Below are 23,895 nucleotides of genomic sequence, written 5' to 3' on the forward strand. Positions count from 1 at the left end.
CACCGTCGAGGGGCCTCTGATAGGGGTTTGATCTGAGGGGACAAGCTCACACTGCTGTGTTCTGCAGGGGCACTTTGTGGGTCAGTTTTTAAATAAAATCCTGCCTTTTCCTCATAGACAGGAGCTGTTGGGAGTGTGGAACAGCTGTGGGGGAAGGACATGGACCTTCTGGTGTTGACCTGGGGCTCGGGTGTCACCAGGTTAGAAACAGCTCCATGGGTAGGAGGGAAAGAGAAATTCAGTATTTTGTAGCATTTTTGTGTTTCCTTTTCCTCAAGGATTACTGGTAATATATTTTTCACTTACAGATTAATAGAAAACTATTACACTTCTAACAAATAGAAATCTGTAAAGTAATTTATTCATGATATAGATTATCACAGCATAAAACTGCCAAAAAATAATAGCACCTTTTCTAAGTCATTCAGTAATGACAGAAGTTTTCTCTCCTAAATCCAGAAATGTGCTCATTTAAACAGCAAGATGTGACAATGGGTGTAATGGGATGACTTGGAGAGCAAAACCTGGAACTTCTAAAGTTTCATTTTGCCTTGTTGAAGGTTTTTTTGCCTTGGAATTGCTCTTCTGCAAGCATCAAAAGTTGAGCTTGCAGAGCAGAGATCAGAACATCCCTCTGCAGTTAAGGATTTGCTAACTTTTAATATCTTGTATTTATAAAGGGTAAGGAGAACTCCTCTTTGGAGTTATGGAAAGTGCTTCAAACATTACCAGTTAAAGATTTCAGTAAACTCTGCAGTTAGAGCCTTATCTTGCCACAACAGGCCCTGAGAGACTGTGGGGAGCTACACGCCTGTGAAATATTTTCAGGAGTCTGTCCCAGCTGGTTGCTAGGGATGTGCTCAGCTGCAGCTCCCCAACTCATCCCTCAGCACCAACAGGAAGATGGAACTTTTTACCTCTGGCTGTGGTACTTTGTTCCCATTTAAACATGTCCTGCAGCCAGCCCCAGACACACCCTCCCTGCCTGGGTCTTTTCAAAGAAAAGGGAAAAACTCCTGCAAGTTACCCCCCACAGTTAAACCCTGCTGTAAGAAGGCCAGAGGCCAGGAGCAGCTGCTACTAAATCCGGATTAAACTCCTTCAGTAAGGCAGAGAGGTGGTGCAGGACCTGGCAGGCCTCACCTCAAGAGGCAGGTGAGCCAATGCTCTGGAATAATTAGCAAACCAACTTCAAATTACTAAAAGTTGTGGCTCAGAGCTCCAGCTGGCCCTGACACACCCCGAGGGGAAGCTCAGGTGCGGGTTTGAGGGGTGCAGAGGACAGGGGCAGTGCTGGTGGGGGATGCTGTGCCCAGAACCACTCCCCTGAAAGGCAACAACCCAGAACACATAACCCGTGAGTAATTAGCAAAGGGGGTTTAAAACTACACCTTTCCCCAGTTTGCACTGGGGCTTAGGCAGCCAGAGGCAACACAGTTAATGCTCCACACAGGCTTGGTTTGCAAAATAAACTAGAAACAAGGTAATTTCAGTACCCAGAGCCCTTGATCTACCAGCTAGAGCTCAGCACCCTGCCTCGGTCCTTCATTGCAGCACGTGAATGACGTTCACCACACCAAGGATCAAGTTTACTTTATTACTATAAATTGGTTTATGTTCTTGTACTTCACATATAAATATCTTGATGACAACAAAAAAGGCACATCTATGAAGACATCATGCACCTTGTCTGTGTCTATATTTTATTACAAGAACAATCACTCTCTCCCCACTAGAAATAAAAGCCTAGAACGGGTTGTATGACATAGACCTCTCTGTATTGACAAAATACTTAAAACAGTTGGTAAAAATTTACATTTCTACAAAGTCTAAAAATGACACTGTGTATCTAAATGGCAGGTTCACTTTGCCTGGGACTAAAGGACAGTTTAAAAAGAAGGTGGTTTGACGCATCCGATTCAGGAAGTTCAAGCACCACTTACAGTTTCATTCCAAAACTTAACGCCTGCTCCAGCTGCACAAAGCACTCCCTGCTTCCCGTTTCTGCTCGTCTTCCATTACCATCCTCAAGAGGTAAATGTTCCTATTTCAATGAAAATACAAAAAATTTTTACAAATACACATTTCTTTTTAAAATTACTTGTCCCGTAATACCTCTAGATTCCCGTTTAAGCCCATTCCCATCATTCCCCCCAAAAGTAGAGCAATTCTGTCGTTAGAGCTAAAATGGCAGCTCCCAGCTGCATCACTGCACTTACAGCTTTTGAAGAGACGGGAGTTATTATGGTCTTTTTAAAATAGGGAGATGAAGAAAAATTGTATATTCTAAATGAATGAGGTAAAAGTTTTATACATTCAGTGGTGTAAATAAATACCAGCAGAGTTTTATAGGAACATGAGTATAAGTTTAAGGGTTTTATTATCAAAGTTTTGTAAAACAATTTCAGAAACTGTACATCAACATGGCACAGACTGTAGCCTACTTTTGTCTTTTTACCTGCACAAAAGTAAAAGCTCTTGAACTTCTGTAACTAAGAAAACAGCTTGCCTAACTACTTTGCATATAACATGGAATCACTGTGTGCATAAGATTACTACTGCAGTGACAGTAAACACAAATTTATTAGTTTATACAACTTGAGATCAAGTAAAAAGTACATTATCAAGTAGACTTGCTTTTAAAAGCATACGAAGGTCAATTTTAAAATGCACTACCCTTTTTGCAATGTGTTTATTAGCTCATTAACAAAATGACCTGGATTATGAAAACTGCACAAATCAACCTTTAATCACTGGGCACTGATCAAGCAGAGATTTTTCACTTCCCAAGGCTCAAGAAGAAAAGTTAAGAACCATTACAACCAGCCTGAGATGGATTTGAACTGACAGACTAAAAAAAAAGCCCTCAAAAAGGTTAGTGCATTTTAACTTTGTCAAAGCCAAACAAAACCCACCGGGAAAAACAAAACAAAACCAACCAACCCCAGCCACATGGCTTAAAAAAAAAAAAAACAAGAACAAAAAACTATCTATATCAGAATGCTTATTTTCAGATGTACTGTTGATTTTTTTCGTGTAGTCACACTTAAGACCCTTAAGTAGATCCACCATATGCTGTAGGACTTGAGAACATTGAGGATGTTTCTGCCACAATCAACATGCAGTCAGTGCATTCCCTATACTGCTCTATTACTGCAATGAATCAAATTCTAGAAACACTATCATAAGTGAGCTGATTTACTAAAGGAGATCATACAACAAACAGTCCATGCCTGCTGTAGATGCATGCAGCTTTGTACTTTTGCTCAAAGCATCACCAAGTTAGTAAAAATCGCTTGGCTACGCAATCCCTTTGGGCCGTAACGAGAATGGTTACCTTTCTATAAAGCTTTTGATGTGAGTTAGTATCAGGAGATTTACAAACCAAGTCTAGCTTAGAGCTGTATACATCTAGGTTTAGGATTAACAAGTACAGCATAAAAGAATCACACAGGAATGACACTGATGCACGTCTGCAGCGGTGCTCACTGCAAAGGCAAAACTCAGTCACTCATATCCATGTCCTCTTCGTGGTGATCATCCCCGTTGACTTTGGATTCCCTGGCCGAGTCTCCACTTCCTTTGTCAGCCGCAGACTCCTTCACTTTTGGGGAGGAAGAATCAGCCATTTTCTTCTCATCCTTCTTCTCCTTCTCGCTGTCGTATCCTTGTTCTTCTTCATCGTAATCCCTTGTGACCTGCTTTGCCGAGATAAAAAAAAAAAAAAAAAAGTAAAACTTGCTTTCAAAGCCCCCGTTGGTTTAAGATTAATACAACAGCACAGGCAGTGAGGCTAAACAGGTTTTTAAACATACTTTCACGTCTTTATCGCTCTCGGATTTTCGTTCTCGATCCTTCTCTTTGTCTTTGCTTTTTTTTTTCTTGCTTGTTGACCGCTCCCTCTCATCTCTACTTCTCTCCTTGTCCTTATCCTTCTTTTTTTCCTTTTTATGTCTACAACAATAAAGTATGCAGAAGAATGAAAACCACAATGGCATTGCTCTGTAACCACAACACAGGCCGTGTCCCGACCGTTACCCACAGCTCACGACAAATCTAAAGGGAGAAACAGCAGCGTGCAACTAAGATACACCCCTCGCTTCCAGGAAGCAACCAAACATCCCCGTTTCATTGTTGGTTTAGCCAAGAGGTTGACTGACCTTCTTGGAGATGGGGACCGGGACATTTTCCTTTTAGGAGACCTGGGTTTTTTAGGCGACCGTGTTCCACTCCTGCTTCTTCTACGTCGTCTTTCTCTGCAGGAAGGAGAGATCAAAGCTTGGGTTTTGGGTTTTTTTTCCCTTTTTTCTTTTTTTAAAAGCTACAAATACACCTCTGGCTCCAAAACCAGCACTGCTCAGAAGGTAGTAAATATGTGTAACTCAAACCGGGTATTTATTATTAGCAGCACTGCAAAGCCCACACAGTTGCTGATCAGCAGAGTAAGTCGTTTCCTGTTCTACCTCCTCCCTGATGAACAAATCACTGGCTTGGACTGTGTTAGGCAAACTGACTCTTTTTGCAAATAGACACAAACCAGTCTGTTCTTATTAATATTGCAAGTTAATTTTGGAACTTTTCTGAAACAGAATGGCACGCATTTTGTATATATTTATTCCATAAATAGGGAAGGAGTTTAACAGTGACCTCAAAGCACCATACTCTCTTTGATGTAGAAGAAGCAGGAGCTATTCTAGCCCAAACGATACCTCCAGAAAACTGCAGTATCAGGGAAAAAAATAAAGCACCTTACAGAGGTAGAGAGAGCATACACGCATTTGTGCACATACCCAATATATCCCCAACAGAACCATCATCCTTTCACACACAGGAATGTTCTTTCTGTTAAAGCACATAAAGCATGCTGGGAATATAGACCAAGGAAACTTCCACGTTACTGTACCTGCTTGTGCTTCTTGATCGTCTAGTTGTGCTGTAGCTTTTGGGAGGAGTTTTAGAGCGTTTCTTTTCTTTCTCTTCCTTCTTTTTATCCCTTTTAGTAAAACACAGACTTTAAGTCATTTTCAAACGATTCAAGTAGTGTTCACTACCTTTGCTAGGCAGGAAAATGAATGAAGACATAACTACACTGGAGAGCACACACTGCTCAGTATTGCTGGGGCCAGCCCCGTTATATTCATGGAAACAAGGATTACAATTATCTACAGCAGACTAAAAGAACAGCTCTTTTATAGCTTCTGTGTACAGACAGCAGAAAATCCGCGAGTCTAGATGCTCGCTGAGCAAGTCACCCAAAGCCTGCAGCATCTGTTGACTCATAGGAAAAGCACGTTACATGTTTTTAGGTAACTGTACACATGTATAGGGCAAGTGTAATGTAATTCTGTAAGATGGTACAAGAGACTGACTTCAAAAAGAGACACCAGGTCATTTTGCCCTAGGTTGTTTGTGGGGTTTTTTTAAAAATTAATCACCAACATTTCACAATTTAATTTCTAGCAAATAGAATAGATTTACTGAAGCAATACCTGGTTTTGGATGTGCTCCTTGACCTTCTACTTCTCTCTCTGGAATGAGATCTTCTTCGCCTTGGACTTTTAGATCGCCTCCTGCTTCTTGATTTTGAATGGGACCTTCTCCTTGATCTGCTTCTTGACCGCCTACCAGCAACACATTATACACGGGAGTTAAATACATGGGATTTTGATATACTATTCAGAATCCATCTGCTCAGGGCTAACGGTATTGTAATGCACAATGATACAGAAAACAGAAGAAAAAAAATAGAAAACAGCAAAGGCGTCGCATTGAGTCTGCCAAGGAAATGGAAAAGGGAAGCGCACAACACTAAACGCCAAGGAACAGTGATGCTTCCATCAGCTCTCTTACTACTCTCCTTGTAAGAAAACAGCAGTCCTGTTGTAGGGAAACACTGGAACGTGAAGAAATGTTTAGAACACTAAACCAAATACAAACCAATTACCGAACACAGAAATAACAAAGAATTACAAATGGCTTTGCACAGACCACTGGCATGCGCTGCCTAACTGGAGGTGACGAGCCAAGGGCACAATGAGCCGTGTCCTTCTCTTTGGGTAGGACTGTATTAAGATCTCTAGTCAGGACACCTGGGCAGAGCTGATCTCCAAATAAATCATAACCTAGAAATTGCTGGGAAAACTTCTGTCCCAGATACTTCACCAAGCTGAATTTGCTGCACGCAGTAGAAACAGCCCAACATTTCTGTACATAAACAATGCTCAGAGAAGCCTCTTAGTACCAGGTTTTATGACAAATGCTAATTACCACATAAGTACACCGGAAAGAGACTGAAGAACGAACAGGGGTTTAAGGAACAACTGTGAAATGCAGAGCCTACATCGGCCCAGCTGTTCACAGCAGGAAGGGGTGGGTAAAACCAAGGCTCTGTGCTAAGGTCTGTCTTATCCGATACAAGAAACAAAGTACTGTTGAACAAAATCCACGTCCAAACACTGCTGGAACAAGGTGTCCTGAAGTTCTTCTGGCAGTAGTTTAAGGTATTTGAGGTATTTTTTGCTATCCTCTCTCTCCCACCCTTTCTACAAAACCGGAGCAGGCCTCCACCTCATACTACAGTCCAGCCAAGCCACAGCCTCAGCTCTCCCCAGACCATCTGCATTCTTCCACCTGTCAGCCTCCACGAGTGAAGCATCACCTCCAAGAAGTATTTTTGAAGGAACTGTTTTAGCTATGTCTTGTTTTGTTTTGATTTTGTGGTGGTTTTTTGGTGGGGTTTTTGTTGTTGTTGTTTTTCTTTTTTTTTTTTAAACTAAATAAGCTAACTACCTGTGTCTAGATGAAGAAGGCGTCCTCCTCCTCCTTGAGCGTGACCTCGACCTTGAATGCCTTCGTTTTTCATCTTTTTTGTCTGGAGTTAAAAAGGAAAAGCATAGTAAAAAACCCAATTTTATTTTAGTAGTCACACAAAGGTTTTATACAGGAAAGGAAGTTGAGCTTCATGCTATAAATAAGAAAAAGAAAAGGAATATTTTGACATTTGAAATTAAGCTTATCTATCCTTTTCCTCAAAAGATGACACAAAGAATGAACATGACAGAGACATGGATGTGACATAAAACCAACATAAAGTTTTATGCAAAACTGAAGAAGTCAAAATTCAGAAAATGTTGGAAAGTCATCTTAAAAATCTCAGAATCTCTGCCATTTTGTGAAGGGCTAAAGAATCTCTTGAATTATCATTTTGAATTTCCCACAAAAAGCCTCAAGCAAAGCAATCATCACATTTTTCTGGTATAATAAAAGAATCGGAGCTCTATTCTTTCCTGAAAATGATCAGGAGGCTGCAAAACTGTATTTTCAATGTTCCAAATTGCCGGTTCTCAGATTTGGTGGATCTGACATTTGTGGATGAACTGCTGCATCTTGTTCTAAAATAAAATCTACTGAAGTAAGCTACAAAATAAACAGAATTATTTACAAACTTTCACAGATTAGGAATTAAAAGAAATCATCCCCCAGAACAGATACCACTAGGATGTCAAGTGGTTAAGCCACTTGCTGTTTCCAATGAAATCTCAGAGACGGCAGTACGAACTTCAGTCAGGGGGAATCTCAAGCATTTTGCAATCTTCAAATCAAGTGAATTTTAGGAAAAACAAGAGATGATTAATTCCCTGCATCATTCTGCAGGACATAATACAGCATTCACGCTGTAGGACAATTAAAAACCTGTCACCTATAAATTAAGTCACTACAGAACATGGAAACATTAAGCCAGTATTTTGCAGACCATTAGCTTTTATCATATACTACGTCAAAACTCCATCTTGAACTGAACGAGGTGTTCTACGGTTTAAAATTACCTGGCTCTATAGCAGCAGAAATTAATGACTGTGCTTCTCGTACTCTTTTCATAGCTTCTTCTATTTCTTTACTGGAGGTATCTGATTTCAGACTTGGTGAAACAAGACCTGCAGCTACATGGTTCAACCTGGTAAATAAAAGGGAATTTCAGAAATTCAGTACTGATGAATCCAAGAAACAGAGGCCAGCACTGTCAGCTTGCAGCCTATCCAAAGTGCCTGATCTGAGTGAATCAGAGTCTGCCCGCGTTCTGTCACCCTTCAGACACCAGAGTGGTAAGTCTGAGATGTGGTACCTCTGCTGAAAACAGGGGCACAAGGTACCAGCACATACTGCTCTTGGAATTCCAGTAAAGAGCAGGAAAGTTTGCGTTGTCATGCACAGATGTTTCTAATGACACTTTTCAGAATATTTTTGTACAACACAATTTCAATTCTCATCACCTGAAAGAGCAACTTCACAGGCAATGGTGTATTACACAGCAGAAAGCTGGTTTCCATTTTTATAAGGCACACTAAGAAGCCCACCAACGGTGATGAAATTTGAAGTTCAGAAGATGTGTTCTACAAGCTGGCTTTGAAGCCAACCAGGTACACCCAAAACACCCAGCCGACGTTTATCTAACCCGTTATCTTGGGTAACTGGTTTGCTCAATCTGTTATGCATTCCCTGCTCAGAGAAATGTCAATTTAAAATAGCAAATAATATGCCAGAAGAGTGTTAAAAGTGAAGCTGAGCACATACATAGCGGTGTCCCCTGATAGGGGATGGCTCTGACCATTTAAAAACCCTGGAACAGCCAAGCAGGGTTAAAGAGGTCTGGTTAGCTGCTACAGCAGCAGGGCAAGCACACATTGGTATGCTTTCCCGAAGAGGAGAGTTGAAAGAATTCTCTCCAAAGCTTCCTGCAATTTGCAGCCCAAGGCCTTTCCGATGTGGTTTCTTTGCATTTAGCACACTTTTCATCTACCAATTTGTCCAATACTTTTTCCAATGGCACGTGCTTTCATCACCCTACTGCAACGTTATCACCAGCTCAACAGCACGCTAATACATCAACTGCTACAACCCTTCCCTACTTGCTGTCCCATGCCATGCTATTTTGAACAAAATTATCCTTTTTCTGAATGCTGAACTAAAATTAACAAATACTTGTGCTTTCTGTTATTTGCTCCCTTTTTCTACCAAGCAATAGGACACAGTGCCTTTTGTTACCGTCCGACAGCTGTAATGCACAGACTCTTTTATTATTGTCTTTTACAGCCGTTGCTGGTCTCGGCTCATTCTCAGCCCAAGCCCTTTCACTTCACCCTGGCAGGACGTACGGTGCTGGCTCCACCTTTACGTTATGGACACAGAAGTGACAAAAATGACGTAGGAAAAACTAAACTTCTGTCTCCAGCAAAATAAAATCCCAGAGATTAATTGGTGTTATTCTGTAGAGACAAGGCCGAATAATCATAACCTCCCCCTCTTCTCTCTACCACAGAAAAAACCAGTCCGCATAAGACCCCCAAGACACTGCTTATCTCCAACCTTAATTAGATCCAGCGGGACAAAGATTGGATCTGAATCATGACAGATACTCCCAAGATCAAGTGTACTGCAATATCAATGTTTGTAAACACTGATGCTTACTTTGGATCCACTGTGCTCATAAGTTTCAGTAGTTGATCTGCTGCAAGAGACTGTAAGGAGGGGGGAAAAAAAAAAGTTAAAACGATGTTAGAAGATATGTGTGCTTAAGAAGATTATCTTCCTTGAATGTACCTTCAGCAGTGGCTAAAGCAAAAAGTCTCTACAGATGAAAACAAAACAAAACACACCATACCGCAAACAAGTTACAGACAAAAAGGCGTACTGTTCTGTTTTAAAGCTTGTGTATGGTGGCGAGGGTGTGAACAGCATGTTTCAGTGGTGCTTACATACTTTTTTTTCCATGGCAGCCAAACACAGGCCCTTTCCTGGACAGAATCAAAGCACTTTAAAATAAAAATACACTTCTGCTATTTACAGGTTATTTCTCTGTTACTTCAAGAGAATAGAGATCTCATTAGAGAACTAAGTCGCCTGTCCATGGGAAGTCCTCAATGTCAATTTATGAACAATACACCAAAGCTTCTTTAAAAATTCTACCAAAAAATATATTTTACAGCTCTTCAGAAAATCCAGATATTACTATAATTGGTCACTTCCTGTACCAGTGGTGTATTAACACCAAAACACTCAGTCCCCACTGATTTTCTTTATACAGAGGCAGCCATGTGCTGAACCCAGAGTTTGTTGCCATCAGCTGGCTTCATGGACAAAGGAAACTTCACACCAAATCTACATTTTTCTAATAGGCATTTAGAATGCTTTTTTTTGTTATTTCATTATCACCATTATTTTTCTTGTCACTACACATGGCACGCATAAAAAGAATGCTAAATGATGGATTTCTCAGCAATGCATTAAATTATTACTACATGTTGTACCTGTAGAACATGTTCTCTGTACAACATTTGGTTCCTATATCTTAAATATTAGCTCAATATTCTACTCACTATTACTTAGTACTTAAAGTCTTCTTTTTTTCAGTTTCAAAAAGGCTACAGTATAACAAAGTCTCCTTAGTATTTTCTACACCTACAAAATTCAAGTCGTTTTTTTTTTTTTTTTTACTGTAAGTACAAGACAGGTTCACAGCTTGATAATGATACATACTTGAAATATTTCATTTCTAGTCCCAAATTATTTTTTAGGTCTGTCCTGCATTTAATTTGATATTCCTACAGATACTATTTATTCCAAACAGGTGCTCAGAAAAATCAATCACTGGATTTTTCAGACAGTGGCTGTTAAACTGACATAAATGAAAATTACTTTTAAAACAGAAAACATGCCATGCCAAGAAACAAAGACTGCATTCTGTAACAGTTCTAAATAATTTAAAGAACCATCAGCCTCTGCAGACTACATTGAGCCAAGCTTTTAATAAAAAGTAGTATTTTGTAACACTTATTCAAATCTAAAAATAGTATTTCCAGATCTCCAGCTTGTTATTTAATATAGTGCTGAACACCAAGAGCATCACGTATGCTAGTCAAGCTACATATGTGCTAGGAACAATAAAGAAAATTTTAGAATGTGTGACATACCTGAGAGTTTAAGTTTGCTCCAGGAAGCCCAAGAGCAGCTAGGGCAGGATCGAGAGCAGGAGCTCCTAAAGCAGCTAAAGGAACAGCACCAATCTGTAACGAAGACAGCAATTAGACAAGGCCATACTCAACGGATAAAAGCTGCTAGACCAAGATTCCCAGGCAGTACACATCTGGAAACTCAAACTGCGTTTTACTTTGCCTTCTAGCCACAAGAAACATTATACTACGGTCAGTGAGAGTATTTCAGTTTTCCTTTTTCAGGTACTTCGAAGCTTAGATATGAAGGATTTTTTCTTCCTATAAATATTCTAAACCGAAATTCTGTTTCCTCTGCATCCCAACTGGGGGCAGGGGGAGGGGGAAGTAAAGCATTCCACTACATTCAAGAAATAGTTTAACATTAAATTCTTTTCCAGTGTTAAAATGAAAATTCATTATAAGGTTCTGAGCCAACTACTGCATATCTAAATCATTTTAGGATTTAAATTAATCTTTTACATTCAAAGACAATATATATCATTACATCTCTGCAGATTTCTCAAATTTAGTTAAAACCGACAAATGGGTTGAAAAGCTACTGGAAGAGTAAGTAGGATGACGGCACAAGTCTGAATTCCTTCAGTTAATGTCGAAGCCTCATAAAAGAGCCTCAGTTTTTGGCCATTTAAAGTGAGATGATCAAAACATATACTGAAACAACATACGCTGTGCTAAAACCCCTGTGACCCTATGTTACTCAAACGCTGTGCTGTTGCTCCCAGGTCTCGCCCTCCCTTCCCACCGCCTCCTTTCTGACTGCTTGGGCACTGGAGACTCATTTCCCAACCAACTGAACCCACTGAGCCACCGGGGAACCTCTTTTTGTGCTGTCTGCACTGGGCTGACACAAGTTGCTCCCTGAAGGATCTGACGGGCTCGAGCCAGCACAAAAGCAGCAGCAGCAGGAGCAGCAGAGCCTTCCGCTTCCTGACGACGAGTTTTTCAGTTAGCTCATCTCTTGAAACTCTACAGGCTTCTCCCGGCAGCCTCAAAAGAAAAAGCCACTTTCCTACACACTTATTCTGTGAACACAAACTACAGCTCTAATTTGTCTTTACCAAGTTAGATGCTCAACTCCCAGTAAGTCAAAAGGAGCTACATAACAAGCTTTCCAGATGGGTTTGAAAAAAATTACCATCCACCACAATTTTCCATAAAATGGGTGTGTTAAATAAATTCTACCATTAAGTGGGTTGAGAGTAGGCTGGGATTCAGAGTGACAGAACTAAAATGAAGGTGGTTCAACGACCATTTTCAGGAATTTATATACATACAGGTTTTGGTGAAAGAAATCTTTTGGGTGGTATTTGTTTCTTCCATGACTTTCCTCGAGTTTCAGAGTTAAACTTTAGACTTTTTCCCTCTACATATGGTTAAAGAGACCTTCTGAACAACTCAACAGCAAGTATCTTTCATGCTATCAGAAATCATAACAGAAGCTACACGAAGAGCTAAGCACAAGCTGAAGAATTGGATTTGAGAACTGCAGAATTAACGAAGCTTTATCCTTATTAATTTGCCTCTGGTACTTTGATTCTGTTCTCTGATAAGATACGTGCTTTGACTGACGCTTTTTCCACAACGTATTGTTCTTACTGTTCACTTTCCACACAAATACTTGTATATTTAGATAACAAGCAAATACAGGCTACCACTTTTCCCCCTCAGTTGGAGTATTAAGGGAAGGTATCTCCACAGCATGGCAACTCCTTGAACTTCACAAATTTAAAATCTACGAGATGCTCATCAAATCTAAGCGCACAATGGATAAGAGAGGGATGAGGGAGAAACACTGGGAGGGGCCCTGAGATACCAGAGCATCCTATTAGGGAAATAAAAGTACCCCATCTAGCAACTTATCACCGTTTTGCCACAATTCATATCAGATAGCTGTAACAATCCAGGGAGGTACATAAATGAAAACATTCTAGGAATCAGCATTAGCACGTCAGTCTATTTGTCCTGACAAAAACCACGGCGAGTAAGTTAGAATCGAACAGAATACATCTAGTCCCTTCCCGAGAAGCCTACCTGAGAAAGTGGGTTGGGAGTAGGCAGGAGTCCACCTCCGGGCAGCAGACCTGCCACAGCATTGGCTGGTGCCAAGAGAGACAAAGCCTTAGTCTCATCAGGAATAACTCCTGCAGAGAAATAGCCGTGCATTAGAACGCATCCCATTTCAAAGGCAGAAAATACACAAATACACCCAGAAAATGTCTCCCTGATACACCACCTGAGTTTGTTGAAAGTACTTATGTTGGCTAAAATACAAAGCTTGATGTCTATTAATATTTATCATTAATTTTTTGTCAGAATGAAACTTCAATGTGTGAAAATTTGACTGTTCCTTTTTCTCTACAAATGGTTAAGTTTCTAGAGCAAAAAAATAGCACAATACACACTACTTTTTTGTTAACACTGCCAAGATTTCATCACCTGTACTCGATTTTTAAGTCATGAACCAAACGTAAGCAAGCACAGTCGGTTCTCCAGGGGTGTGCTCTCAACTTTCAAAAGCTGTTTTATGAACAACGACTCGTGTCGGCTGCTTCACTATAAAGCACACAGAAAAATCAAGATACACAAGACAAAAAAAGTTTGATTTAGGGGTTAATAATATGGTACAGTTCACTATGTTTTCTTTTACACCTACCATATAAATTTTGTAAAACTTAAAGAGAAGGTATGGAAATATTTTTTGGTTGAATCAAGCGTAGGGCTTTTGCTGACTTGTCAAATGAAAATGAGTCTCTGCAGATCTTCAAATACACGCTGTGTATGTGTGTCTGTGGGTGGATGGGTGCATACATACGGTATATTGTGGCACATTCCTTACCTGTGCAGTAAAATGCATTTGTTCCAGTATGTGCCATGCTTATTGTACCAAGAATGCTGCTACATACTGCCATTTCAGAAGAAACTTCTGGCCCAAAATCTTGCAGCCAACTAAGACAAGTGTCTTATTTTACTGCCTGCTCTGCACATATAATTTTAAGGGTCCTACTACAAAACAAGTAATTATGTAGGTATTTTTATTCTATCCAACAGCAAAAGCCCTATACAGATGGATTAATTTGTTAATGTGCCCAAGCCCCCAAAATGAGAGTTCAATAAAACAATTTTACTATATATTTGCAAATACCAGTAGTGTTTCTGTAATACATATTAAGAAACTGCATCTCATCATAAAACATACAATATGTACAGGGCACTTAAGAGAAACTGGATAAGCTGCAGAAGAAAACTGTTGGGTGGTATTTTCAGCAGGGCCTGGTATATAGTTCAGGCTGAACCAGGGAAAAGAACTGTAAAACACAACAACAAAAAAGAAAAACCACTGTTAAATAAAGGTAATGGTTCCTTCCACCTATACTGAGAAGTGCCGATAATATAAACAAATGTATAATACACAGCACTGTTATCTTGCTTGTGTCATTGAGCTGTCATCAATTTAGATACCAAAAGTTATGGAGGGAGAGGGGGGAAAAAGGTCATTTAGATAAAGGGCATTAATGCATAAATATATTAACATACCTACAGAGAGATTATGGGGTAATTTTGCATGCAAAATTATGTCTCAGAGGATATTTATAAATTATATCTAAACATTTCAAATTAGTGCAACTACAACATTTCTGGCATCTAAATACAAATCCTCAGACTTATCTTGAGACACCTCATAGAAGATCTGCATCCATTAAAAAAAATCATGCATCCGATCCTCTAATTGTTTTTTTAAAAAGTATTTAGAAATAAATAAACTACAATTTTAAAAAAAGCAATGAGGCCCCTCACCAGTTAATTTTCATGCTTCAAGAGTTTTTTTTACTGCTGCTTTGTTAGAACCATGAAATACTGCATGAATGTGTAGAAATGAAAGAAAAAGAAACAGACAAAAGAAACAAACATTAACCAAAGAACCTAAATACCCCCCCCAGCCATCTTTAATCTTAGAGTTCCTTCCAAATCTAGGAATATCACAGTGAAAATTACAAATACTAAACCTTACCGTAGACTTTGTGTATAGTTCTATAACACAAAGCAACAGCCAACACCAAAATGTCTGTGTATGCTAAAACTGGAGTGCGCTTGTGATATAGGGGATAATTATTGCACTAAACAGATAATAAACATTTACTTTAGTGACAGGCAATATTCATACAGAATTATCACAATAGAAAATAAAAGATAAAAGGGCCCAGTTCAGCACAGTAGTTAAGCATATGCCTGGCTTTAAGCACATGAGCAATTTCACTATGGTTTTAAGAATCTTGCTGTATCGTGCTTAAACAGCTTGTTGAATTGGGACCCTGGCAGTACACATTTGCAGGGAAAACTCTTACTCCAGTGCAAGGACAAAAGCATGTGATTACAGAACCAGGGGGCATAACTTTCTCGGCTGAACATATCTCTTGTGATATGCCACATCATTATGCCAAAAGCATCGACATTCTGAACCGCTAGAACACCACAAGAAACAGCCCATGAGGAACTCCTTGATTTAAACAGGCCCGTTAAAATATTCTACTTTATTATTTTCTTTACACAATCTGAACCAAAACTAACTACTGGGCAGATTTCTCTATGTGCCAGATTTATCCACCATCAAGCACAATGGACAAAGTCAGACTGACAAAGAGAAAAATGTTTTCATCCTTACTGGAAAAGTTAAACACTAACATTCCTCGCCATGGGCCTTGGAGAGTAGTTCAGTACTAACTCGGAGGGACTGTTGCTATATAATTCTTTAATACAAAGACGAGGACAAGATGCCTTTCCACTATGCTATCATTATACCTAAACTAGCGAAAGCAGAAAGCAGTAACTCGGTGGTAATTTCAGAATGTGTTCTGTACTCTCCAAAAGCAGCACGGCTCAATCAAAGGTCATGCTGCAGATTCCTACATTCCACAAATTAAGTTTTCGTATCTTTTAAGTTTAAGGAATACAAAGGTAAGACAGCTCCCCAGGCCTCAAAAGACAGCCTACAGAATTACAATGTCTTGATTATAGGTCTGACCCCAGGCCATGTACCAAATTTATCACTGTAGTATGACTTAAATCTGCAGAGATTTTATTTAATTCAAACGATCTGGGAAAATCCATTATTTCAGAAGTAAATCAAGAAACAGTACAATGGAAATCAGTTACTTCTAAAGCAAGTCTAGAAGAGTTTAATAAGACTTCTGTAAGAAGAGGTGTCTTCTCAGCACTTTGTTTTTAAGGTAAGTTCCAAAAACCCTGCTCATTGCCTTTCAAATTACTGTAACACCCTAAAATGTAAAAATAAAAAGAAGAAGAGAAAATGTAGTTAACAAGTGGTTACACCAGGAAAACACTTGGGGACTTGAGTGCTTGCTGGCCTTTAGTTAATGTCTAGAATCCCCTGTAGCTGCAGAGGACCCACTGTTTTTCAGTCATCTGGAAGGGCTTTGCATTTGCCTTCTCCACTACAAAAATCACACACACAAATAACAGAGAGAAGAGTTTATTATTTAGTGAAATTCTATAAAAATATATCAAGGATGAACAAGAAAACTTGGAATAAAAAACTAGTACCAGTGCCCATTTGGCACCTCTTGGAAGATCTCACTTTCAAATTAAACCATAATTATTCAAACCCTTGGTATACTGGACTTCACAAGGAGAGCGAGTGCCTTTTCAGGGAAGTTCCCAACTAAGGGCAGTGGCAGCATCTCTCGGAGAAATGTTAAGCTACTCTCCCCTGCGCTCTCAGGGAGGGAGACACCAGCCTCACAAAGAGATTTATGCCTATGTGCAAGTGGCAAACACTTCAATTATTAAGGCAAAATTTCCTTAAAATGTTGACCTGTTTGCATAAGTTTGTTTAGGAAAATGTCTCATTGAGACTGATAAAGGGCAAAATTTGCAAATAATTCTGCCTAAAGTGTTAATATTCTAAACTTAAAGACACACAAAACCATTAAGAGGTAAACTTTCCACCTTCATTCAGTGTCACTAGATTAAAAAAATTATTTAATCCATGGGCCAATGGCAATATACCAAGGGTTTCAAAATGTTAATGTCTTACATGTTTGACATTTTACTAATCCTCATTTTTGTGAACTATACTGAAATAAAATGCCATCGTATGGTGGCTTCATAGACCATTAAACAATTCACAAACCTTCTGCATATGGTACGACTATCAACGCTCTGTCAACGAATACAGTGTTTGTCAGATGCTGGGCCACAACTGCCGAGTCAGGATCATGGAACTTTACAAAACACACACGTGATGAAACAGGCAAGGGAGAATCACTGAAAAAGAAAGAAAGAAATTACTTAGATGGAAGCAAGTCTGACAGCATGAACCTTGTAACTTCTATTGTCTCCCCACTTTCACCAAGCCAGGAAGTCTCAGGGGGCTATGGGGTACTTCTCCAGGCAGGAGCTCGACTGCAGGTTTTGTATCAAACATCATTTTGCATGACCACAGATAGAAAATTACACTGAATGAAGCCAAATTCACTGTAAAATTGAAGAAATAGTTTTATTGTCTCATTTGTACTGGACATTAATTCTGTTATGCACAATATATCTATGACCAGTCACCTAAACACAAACTAGTTTTCATGACCTGTCTGTGAGAAGGGAAGGAGATGAAGAAAAACTTTGCTCAAAAAAGATAAAAAGTTACCTACTATGTATATCTCATCAGTTAACAAAACCAGTAGTTTTACACTCTCTGCTTTAGGCCCCAGATTACTTATTACGGTAAATTATGAAACTGTAGCTAAACCACGACGGAAATGAAGAGGGTAATGATTAAAAGACCACTGTGATTTTACTTATCAACACAATTTCATAAAGGCTTCTAGACCAAACCTCATTGTGCTGCTTCTCACACATACAGAAACTGCCAAGTTCGTTCTGAAGGGACGTACGCTGCTGAACACGTGTCTGCCATTTGGCAGTAACAGAACTAAACACAAAGAAATTCAAGCAGCTCAGGCAGGCAACACCACAGTTGAGATCTCACTAATGGGTGAAAAGTTCCTAAACAACCGATCAGTAAACACAGACCTCTTTGCAAGATAGGTCTGTACCTACTCCACAGCTCAAAACAGGCATCTGTCAGCAGAGCTGTGTAAAAAACCCCAGACTGGAAAATCCAAAAGAGAATGCAGAAATTTTGAGTCACTTAAGTAAAACTGAAATATCTACTTCCTAAAACAATAGGAAAGAGTTGTAGATGAGTCATGCAGCTGTGTCCCCCTTCCCTGAAACAAAACCAAACCAAATCCTCGAAAACCAGAGCCAGAGCCAACCCGGTAAACATCCTGAAGAGGTTTCAAAAGTCTATATATCCTGAAAATGGTGGAGATTTTGCTTTAAACAGACGTATAAACTAAAAGACAGCAAAAAAATTTGCTATGTAGACACAACTGTGCAGCAGATGGTGCAGAAGGCGCAGGGCAGGTACTGAAAGTAGCAGCAAGTGCTAAAGCCCTGGTTCCTAAGCAAGACCAGGGTACACGTGCTGTGCAGTTCTGCCCTCAAGTACCAGAGGTACAAATCAGCCTAAAGAGGGAGCTCTAAAAAATATTCACTAATTCTTCATGACAAAGATCTACCTTTACCAACTAGATTCCCAGAAACAGTTGTAAGACTATCTGTTCAAAAGGCATCCCACTGCCAAAACAGTTTTATCTGGGTTGAAGAATGTTGATCAAGTCTTTAAGCACTGAAAGTGCAGAGAGAGTTGTCAGAATTCAGGAGAAACGAGGATGACTTTGACATCAACAAGACAGACATCCAAGATCTATTTTTGTTAGTGCAAATGCCAAAAAATTATCTAACCTCCAGCACCACTGAGCATAGGCTGAGCCCAACATGCAAGCTACACAAGCTCAAGAGCTGCCCCAAACGTCCATCAAACCACACCTTAATATACTTTAACCTGGTGTTAAAAACTAGATTGGAGCAGCCTATTAAAATTAGAAACATCCACTTCACCGAACACTTTGCAGACTTAATTGGAAAGTAACGTTGTAGCCATAAATGGGGGAGATAGAAAAATTGAAACAATTAGTTCTTTTGTATCTATGAATCCTTGCCAAAATGGTGCCTTTTCTTAACCATTTGCATAAAAACATAAAAACCAAAGCAGCATTAGCAGACACTGTTTAACAAAATCCCAGTAGTAAAATTTTAAGGAAAAGTAAATCAAGGAGTTACGGCATACTTGAACGGTATACTAATCTAAGTTCTACAAAAATGAAACAATTTACTACATAGATGCAGTACAGTATTTTCAAACATTCTTAAAATGTCTGTGACAACACGGGAACACGAAACATGTTTATATACACGAGTACCCTAGCTGAATCTACAAAAACAACCGAAAATACGTGAAGCTATGCTTATGCAGCCTGACATTTAATATAAATCAGTGTATTTAATTTTTAAAAATGTATTTCTAGTCACTCTAAAATCCAAGCTGTGGCTGAGTGAAATTCATCAAGAACAGAATGTTCTCAACAGTTACCAAAAAAAGGCCATCATTATTCTAATTCACCAGAGATTGAAAGATTTAGTAACTCCCTCTCAGACATCATGCTAATGAACGCTGAGACACACGACGATTTACTGGGGCTGGTGTCTGAACAACGTACCCGTTCTGAAGTACAGGAGATTCTGAAATACAGCAGATAAACAGGGAAATCCAACCTTTGTATCATAACCTCTAACCACTCACCCCAAAGTTCCCTCATATTGCAACCAGCATCTTAAATCTTAAATCTGATTTTTTTAAGGGATATTTCTGCCACTTGCATAAACATTATTACTGATGTAGAATCAGGCCGGAGCAAACAGATTGTCCATGCAAGAGATGTTCTTCAACACTACCAAGTTCATTGGGTGGGAAGAAACTGAGTTAAAAAAAAAACTCAGAGAAGAACAAACCCCCCAAAAAAGAAGCAACCCATGTGCTTCCCTTGGAAACGAACATTGTCACCCCCTCCTCAGCAGACCAACTCCAGCGGCAATTGCAAGTAACGGCGGTATTCTGACAGAGCCCTTCTATAACGTTTATTGGCAGTTATCAGAGAAGACAAAAGATCTTGCCTGTTACTATGCCACCCAATATAAGAAATTATTAAGTATGCTCCTAATTTTATCGAGCTTTGACTCTGTAGACTGTATTTTCCATCAGATATGCTTTTTTCTTGGTAAAATTCTCATTCCATAAAAATCTGCCTGGATCATTCCTATCTAAAGAGCAAGACCAAAGAACACATTGGTTTCTCTATCAAACACCAGTGGCCTGAGAGCTTTTATGTCCAAGTTTCAGAGCAGAAACTTAAGTTTTGATGGAAAGGCAGTTTTCATGTGCAAAACACAATATGCTGAAATCAGCTTATATATAATATGCATATACACACTTTAAAAAAAAAAAGAAAGAGAAAAAAAAGCACTCTCAGAAATCTAGTCCCTCCACTTTTCAGTTTTGCCTACCATGGAGGATAAAGATACACAGAATACAATAAAGACAAGAACCAGACAATGGCATCGGAAAAAAGAGGAAGAAGGAGGGAAGAAAGGGTCTGGGGAGGAAAATGGAAGAAGTCACAGAGCTGGCTGTGGATTAAAGGTGTAATATGATGCTGAGGTATACATAAATGTGTAATAGCTGATTAAATAAACTGGGATAAGGAGATGGATGAGGAAAGAGAAACAGAAGTGGAGAAAAGCTCAGGGAGTTTTATCTGATCTGGAAGTCCAGGAGAATAGGGAACTTCTGCAGGTGACAGCAGAACCAGAGTGACTGAGAGAAAGATCAAATAAGGAGGTAGAGCAATGGAAATGGGACTGGTTACTCAGAAATACTTGTGCCCAGTATAATCTGGGACACAAAGAGATTTGGATTACGGAGAGAATTTTCAGATTATAATTTATATCCTGTCCCCCCCAAAAATGGATGAACACCATGAACAGGAAAGTGAGGACCTGAAGTTTAAAGAAGAAGGAACAGAAAAGGCTTTAAAAGAAACAGATAAAAAAACCTGCCACTATTAGAAAATACACCCCTCTTCGGTGTGAAATGAAATCAGAAACTCTAAAGCATTCCAAGATCAGATCCCTGAGCACCCCAGTGGAGATTCTCAGTGAGTCTAGAGGTGCCAGAGCTCTTGGCATCTCTGTGTGGACAACACCACAAAAGGAATGACACAAAACCTCCTTAAAATAGTAAGGTTAAAAATTAACCCCAGTCCGAAAAACTGCCTGCTCTAGTATTAACTGCACAACCTTTATATACAGTTTTCAAAAACGCTATTTTTCCTCCAAGACATACATTCTAGAATGAAGATATAACATTCACTTCAACAGCTATTCAGTATTTTCTACATCTCCTGTGCAAGGCCTACTTACACTATTTTCTTCAGTGGCTTTTCTAGATTTATAACTTTTTCATAAATACTAAGAAACCTTCACAATATCCCTACAAGGCGAAGAAATGTTATCCTCCTCCTTCTTTTAGGGCTTTGAAATACAAAAGAAATTTAGGGCAAACGTTTTAAGTAATTTTTGGTCATCCAATCTGAGCTATCTGGCACCTGGGTTGCTGGAGTTCTTGGTTGCCTTTCCTCCCTCAGTGCTCAGCCTTCACCGACACCGCCGCAGAGGCTGTCAGCTTGGTAGTTTTTTATACCAACAACATGACCCAGCTGAAGTGAGAAGAACACCAGTGCCAGAACAAAGGAGGCATAAGTCAGCAGGCAGATGCAGGAGCCTGGCCTTTTTGCAGAAACAAACGCCAGGCCACAAACCAGTAAATCTGCCCTAAAAACATCTACTGAGAGTATCTACTAGTATCAAACATCACAGACACAAGGGTACAACGCAGATCTCCGGGAAGCCAGCTCTTCTCTTCCCACAGCCCAGCTCTACAACATAACCATCACAGCTCTCTCTCCAGAGCACAGCCCCATGCAGAGCCAGCATCTGTGCTGAGCAGGGCCCTGTGGGGCCAGTATTGCACCACATATTTGTGCAAAGGAGCCAAACTAAGAATATACAGGCAGTCTGGAGTATGGTAAGGAGAGGGGCTGGGCTGGGCTTTGGATTTGGAGATTTTTTGTAGACCACTTCATTCTGATACCACAAAAGTATTCTTTTAACAATTAGTTAATATGTATCTAAAATTACAAAGTTTCAGAAACAGAATTCACCTATAATAACCTTCCTTAAAAACTGGGCAAAATGTTAAAATACAGAGCAGCACACCAAATAACGGCATCTGTTTAAAGGTGAGTGACTTTGCTGGCTGCCAAGCATTACTGGTTCTGCTGTTCAGGCACAGTTACCCAAGCTATTAACAACTCTCGTCTGGAACTGTCCCTCAATTTCAGTTATACACATTCCATTTCTTTCTGTGCTTCAATTTCCAGCATGAAACTGCCAAAATCCAACTCAAAGTAAGAAACTACAAGAACACCAGAAATACCATTTCTGAATTTGCATACATAACCAGATAGCAGAATGGGTGAATTTTCCTGGTTTTGTGCTAGCAGAGATTGAAGACTCAATGATGAAAAAAAAGAATTCTTTGTGATAGCTTTTTTTTCCCTAAAACAAAGAAATCCAAATAGTCTTGGGTATTAAAAATAACTGTGTTCCTGTTTTTCTCCAATCAAACAATCCTCGTTCATCATGGCAAAAAGAAACCTTTTCACTTACACAATACACATGTAGAAGATCAACATACAATATTAGGTTCTGCAAAACGAATCAAACTGACATGACCAAAACCAACGTTAACACCCAACTAACATAATAAATGTGTATTATTCGTGTATTAGTGATTACATACCCATTTTGCACAGAATTCTTTGCAAGGGATGCATATTTATATCAAAATTTTGGTTTTGTGGCCAACAGTCTATAAACTGCCTACAGTTCTGGAGGCTACCCAGGCAGCAGAGGTTACCAGGCAGGCCTGGAGCAAACAGCTCCCGCAGGAAAATGTACATTTGACAGGAGGAATCCTGCGTGTAATTGCATGCCTGAAATGACGGCCTTTTCCCCAGATACGCGCCTAACGTAATTACGTGAATAATTACAACTGTAATAAGCACGTAAACTCCCAAGGCGACTCTCTGCGAGAAGAAAGGCGGCCGCGGAGCCACGCGGCTCGCTCCGAGCGCGCTCCCTGCTAGTCCCCCCAGCACAGCCGCACGCTGCTGACCGGCGGGGCCACTGGCCGAGCTCCCCAGCGAGCCGAGGCCTGGCAGTCACGCCGCGGCAGGAGCCCGCTGCCGGCCGCCATGGAGGGAGGCAGGGAGGGAGGAGGGAGGGAGAGGCAGGAGGGAAGCGGGAGGCGGGCCGCTGCGCTGGGGGAGGGGAGGGGAAGGCGGAGGCGGCGGCCGGGCCTTGGGGAGGCGGAGGAAGGGGCCCGCTCCTCGCGGGGGAGGGGAGCGGAGAGCAGAGGGCCCGCCACTCACTCAGGGGGGAAGAGGCGCAGCTCCTCGATCTTTCCGAGGAAGCCAAAGAGCGTCCGCATCTGCTCCGAGCTGGCGCTGGGGGAGACGTTGGTGACCTGGATCACGTCGGTGCCGCTGCTGGAAGCCATTGCGCTGCCGCCCGCTCCGCTGCTACAGACACATCGGGGAGAGGAAGAGCGCGTTAGGCCCGAGCAGCTCCGCGCTGCAGCTCCCGGCTGTGCCTCCAGTAGCCGCCGACCCGGCCCCGCCGCGCACCCCCGCCGCCCGCCTCACCAGCCTGCCTGGGCCGCAGTATCCCACAATCCCCCGCCGCCGCCCCCCGCGCAGGCGCAGTGCGCGCAGCGCGCGGACCCACGCAGGCTCACGGCCCGTCGGCCCCGCGCCGAGCGGCCGCGGCTGCGCATGCGCGTGGCCCC

The 23,895-nt window shown here is 40.7% G+C and overlaps 1 protein-coding gene across 3 annotated transcripts; it reads right to left on the reverse strand.

The window, feature by feature from the left end:
• Window positions 1–2,363: 2,363 nt before the first annotated feature.
• Window positions 2,364–23,868, reverse strand: SRSF11 (serine and arginine rich splicing factor 11). Of its 3 annotated transcripts, none has more exons than XM_074875769.1 (13): window positions 23,753–23,868; window positions 23,480–23,629; window positions 17,158–17,291; window positions 13,041–13,150; window positions 10,968–11,060; window positions 9,466–9,515; window positions 7,827–7,954; window positions 6,790–6,871; window positions 5,490–5,621; window positions 4,904–4,993; window positions 4,161–4,256; window positions 3,816–3,954; window positions 2,364–3,698 (listed from the first exon to the last, which is right to left on the reverse strand). In XM_074875769.1, the coding sequence occupies exons 2-13, from the start codon at window positions 23,605–23,607 to the stop codon at window positions 3,504–3,506; spliced, it is 1,377 nt and encodes a 458-aa protein (XP_074731870.1). In that variant the 5' UTR covers window positions 23,608–23,629; window positions 23,753–23,868; the 3' UTR covers window positions 2,364–3,503. The 3 variants fall into 3 exon arrangements, with proteins under 3 accessions (XP_074731870.1, XP_074731869.1, XP_074731871.1); XM_074875768.1 differs by having other exon boundaries at window positions 2,364–3,701; XM_074875770.1 differs by lacking the exons at window positions 17,158–17,291; window positions 23,480–23,629; window positions 23,753–23,868 and adding an exon at window positions 13,446–17,152 and having other exon boundaries at window positions 2,364–3,701.
• Window positions 23,869–23,895: the final 27 nt, after the last annotated feature.

Source organism: Strix uralensis, chromosome 8 (assembly GCF_047716275.1).
Source record: "Strix uralensis isolate ZFMK-TIS-50842 chromosome 8, bStrUra1, whole genome shotgun sequence".
Lineage (NCBI taxonomy): Eukaryota > Metazoa > Chordata > Aves > Strigiformes > Strigidae > Strix > Strix uralensis.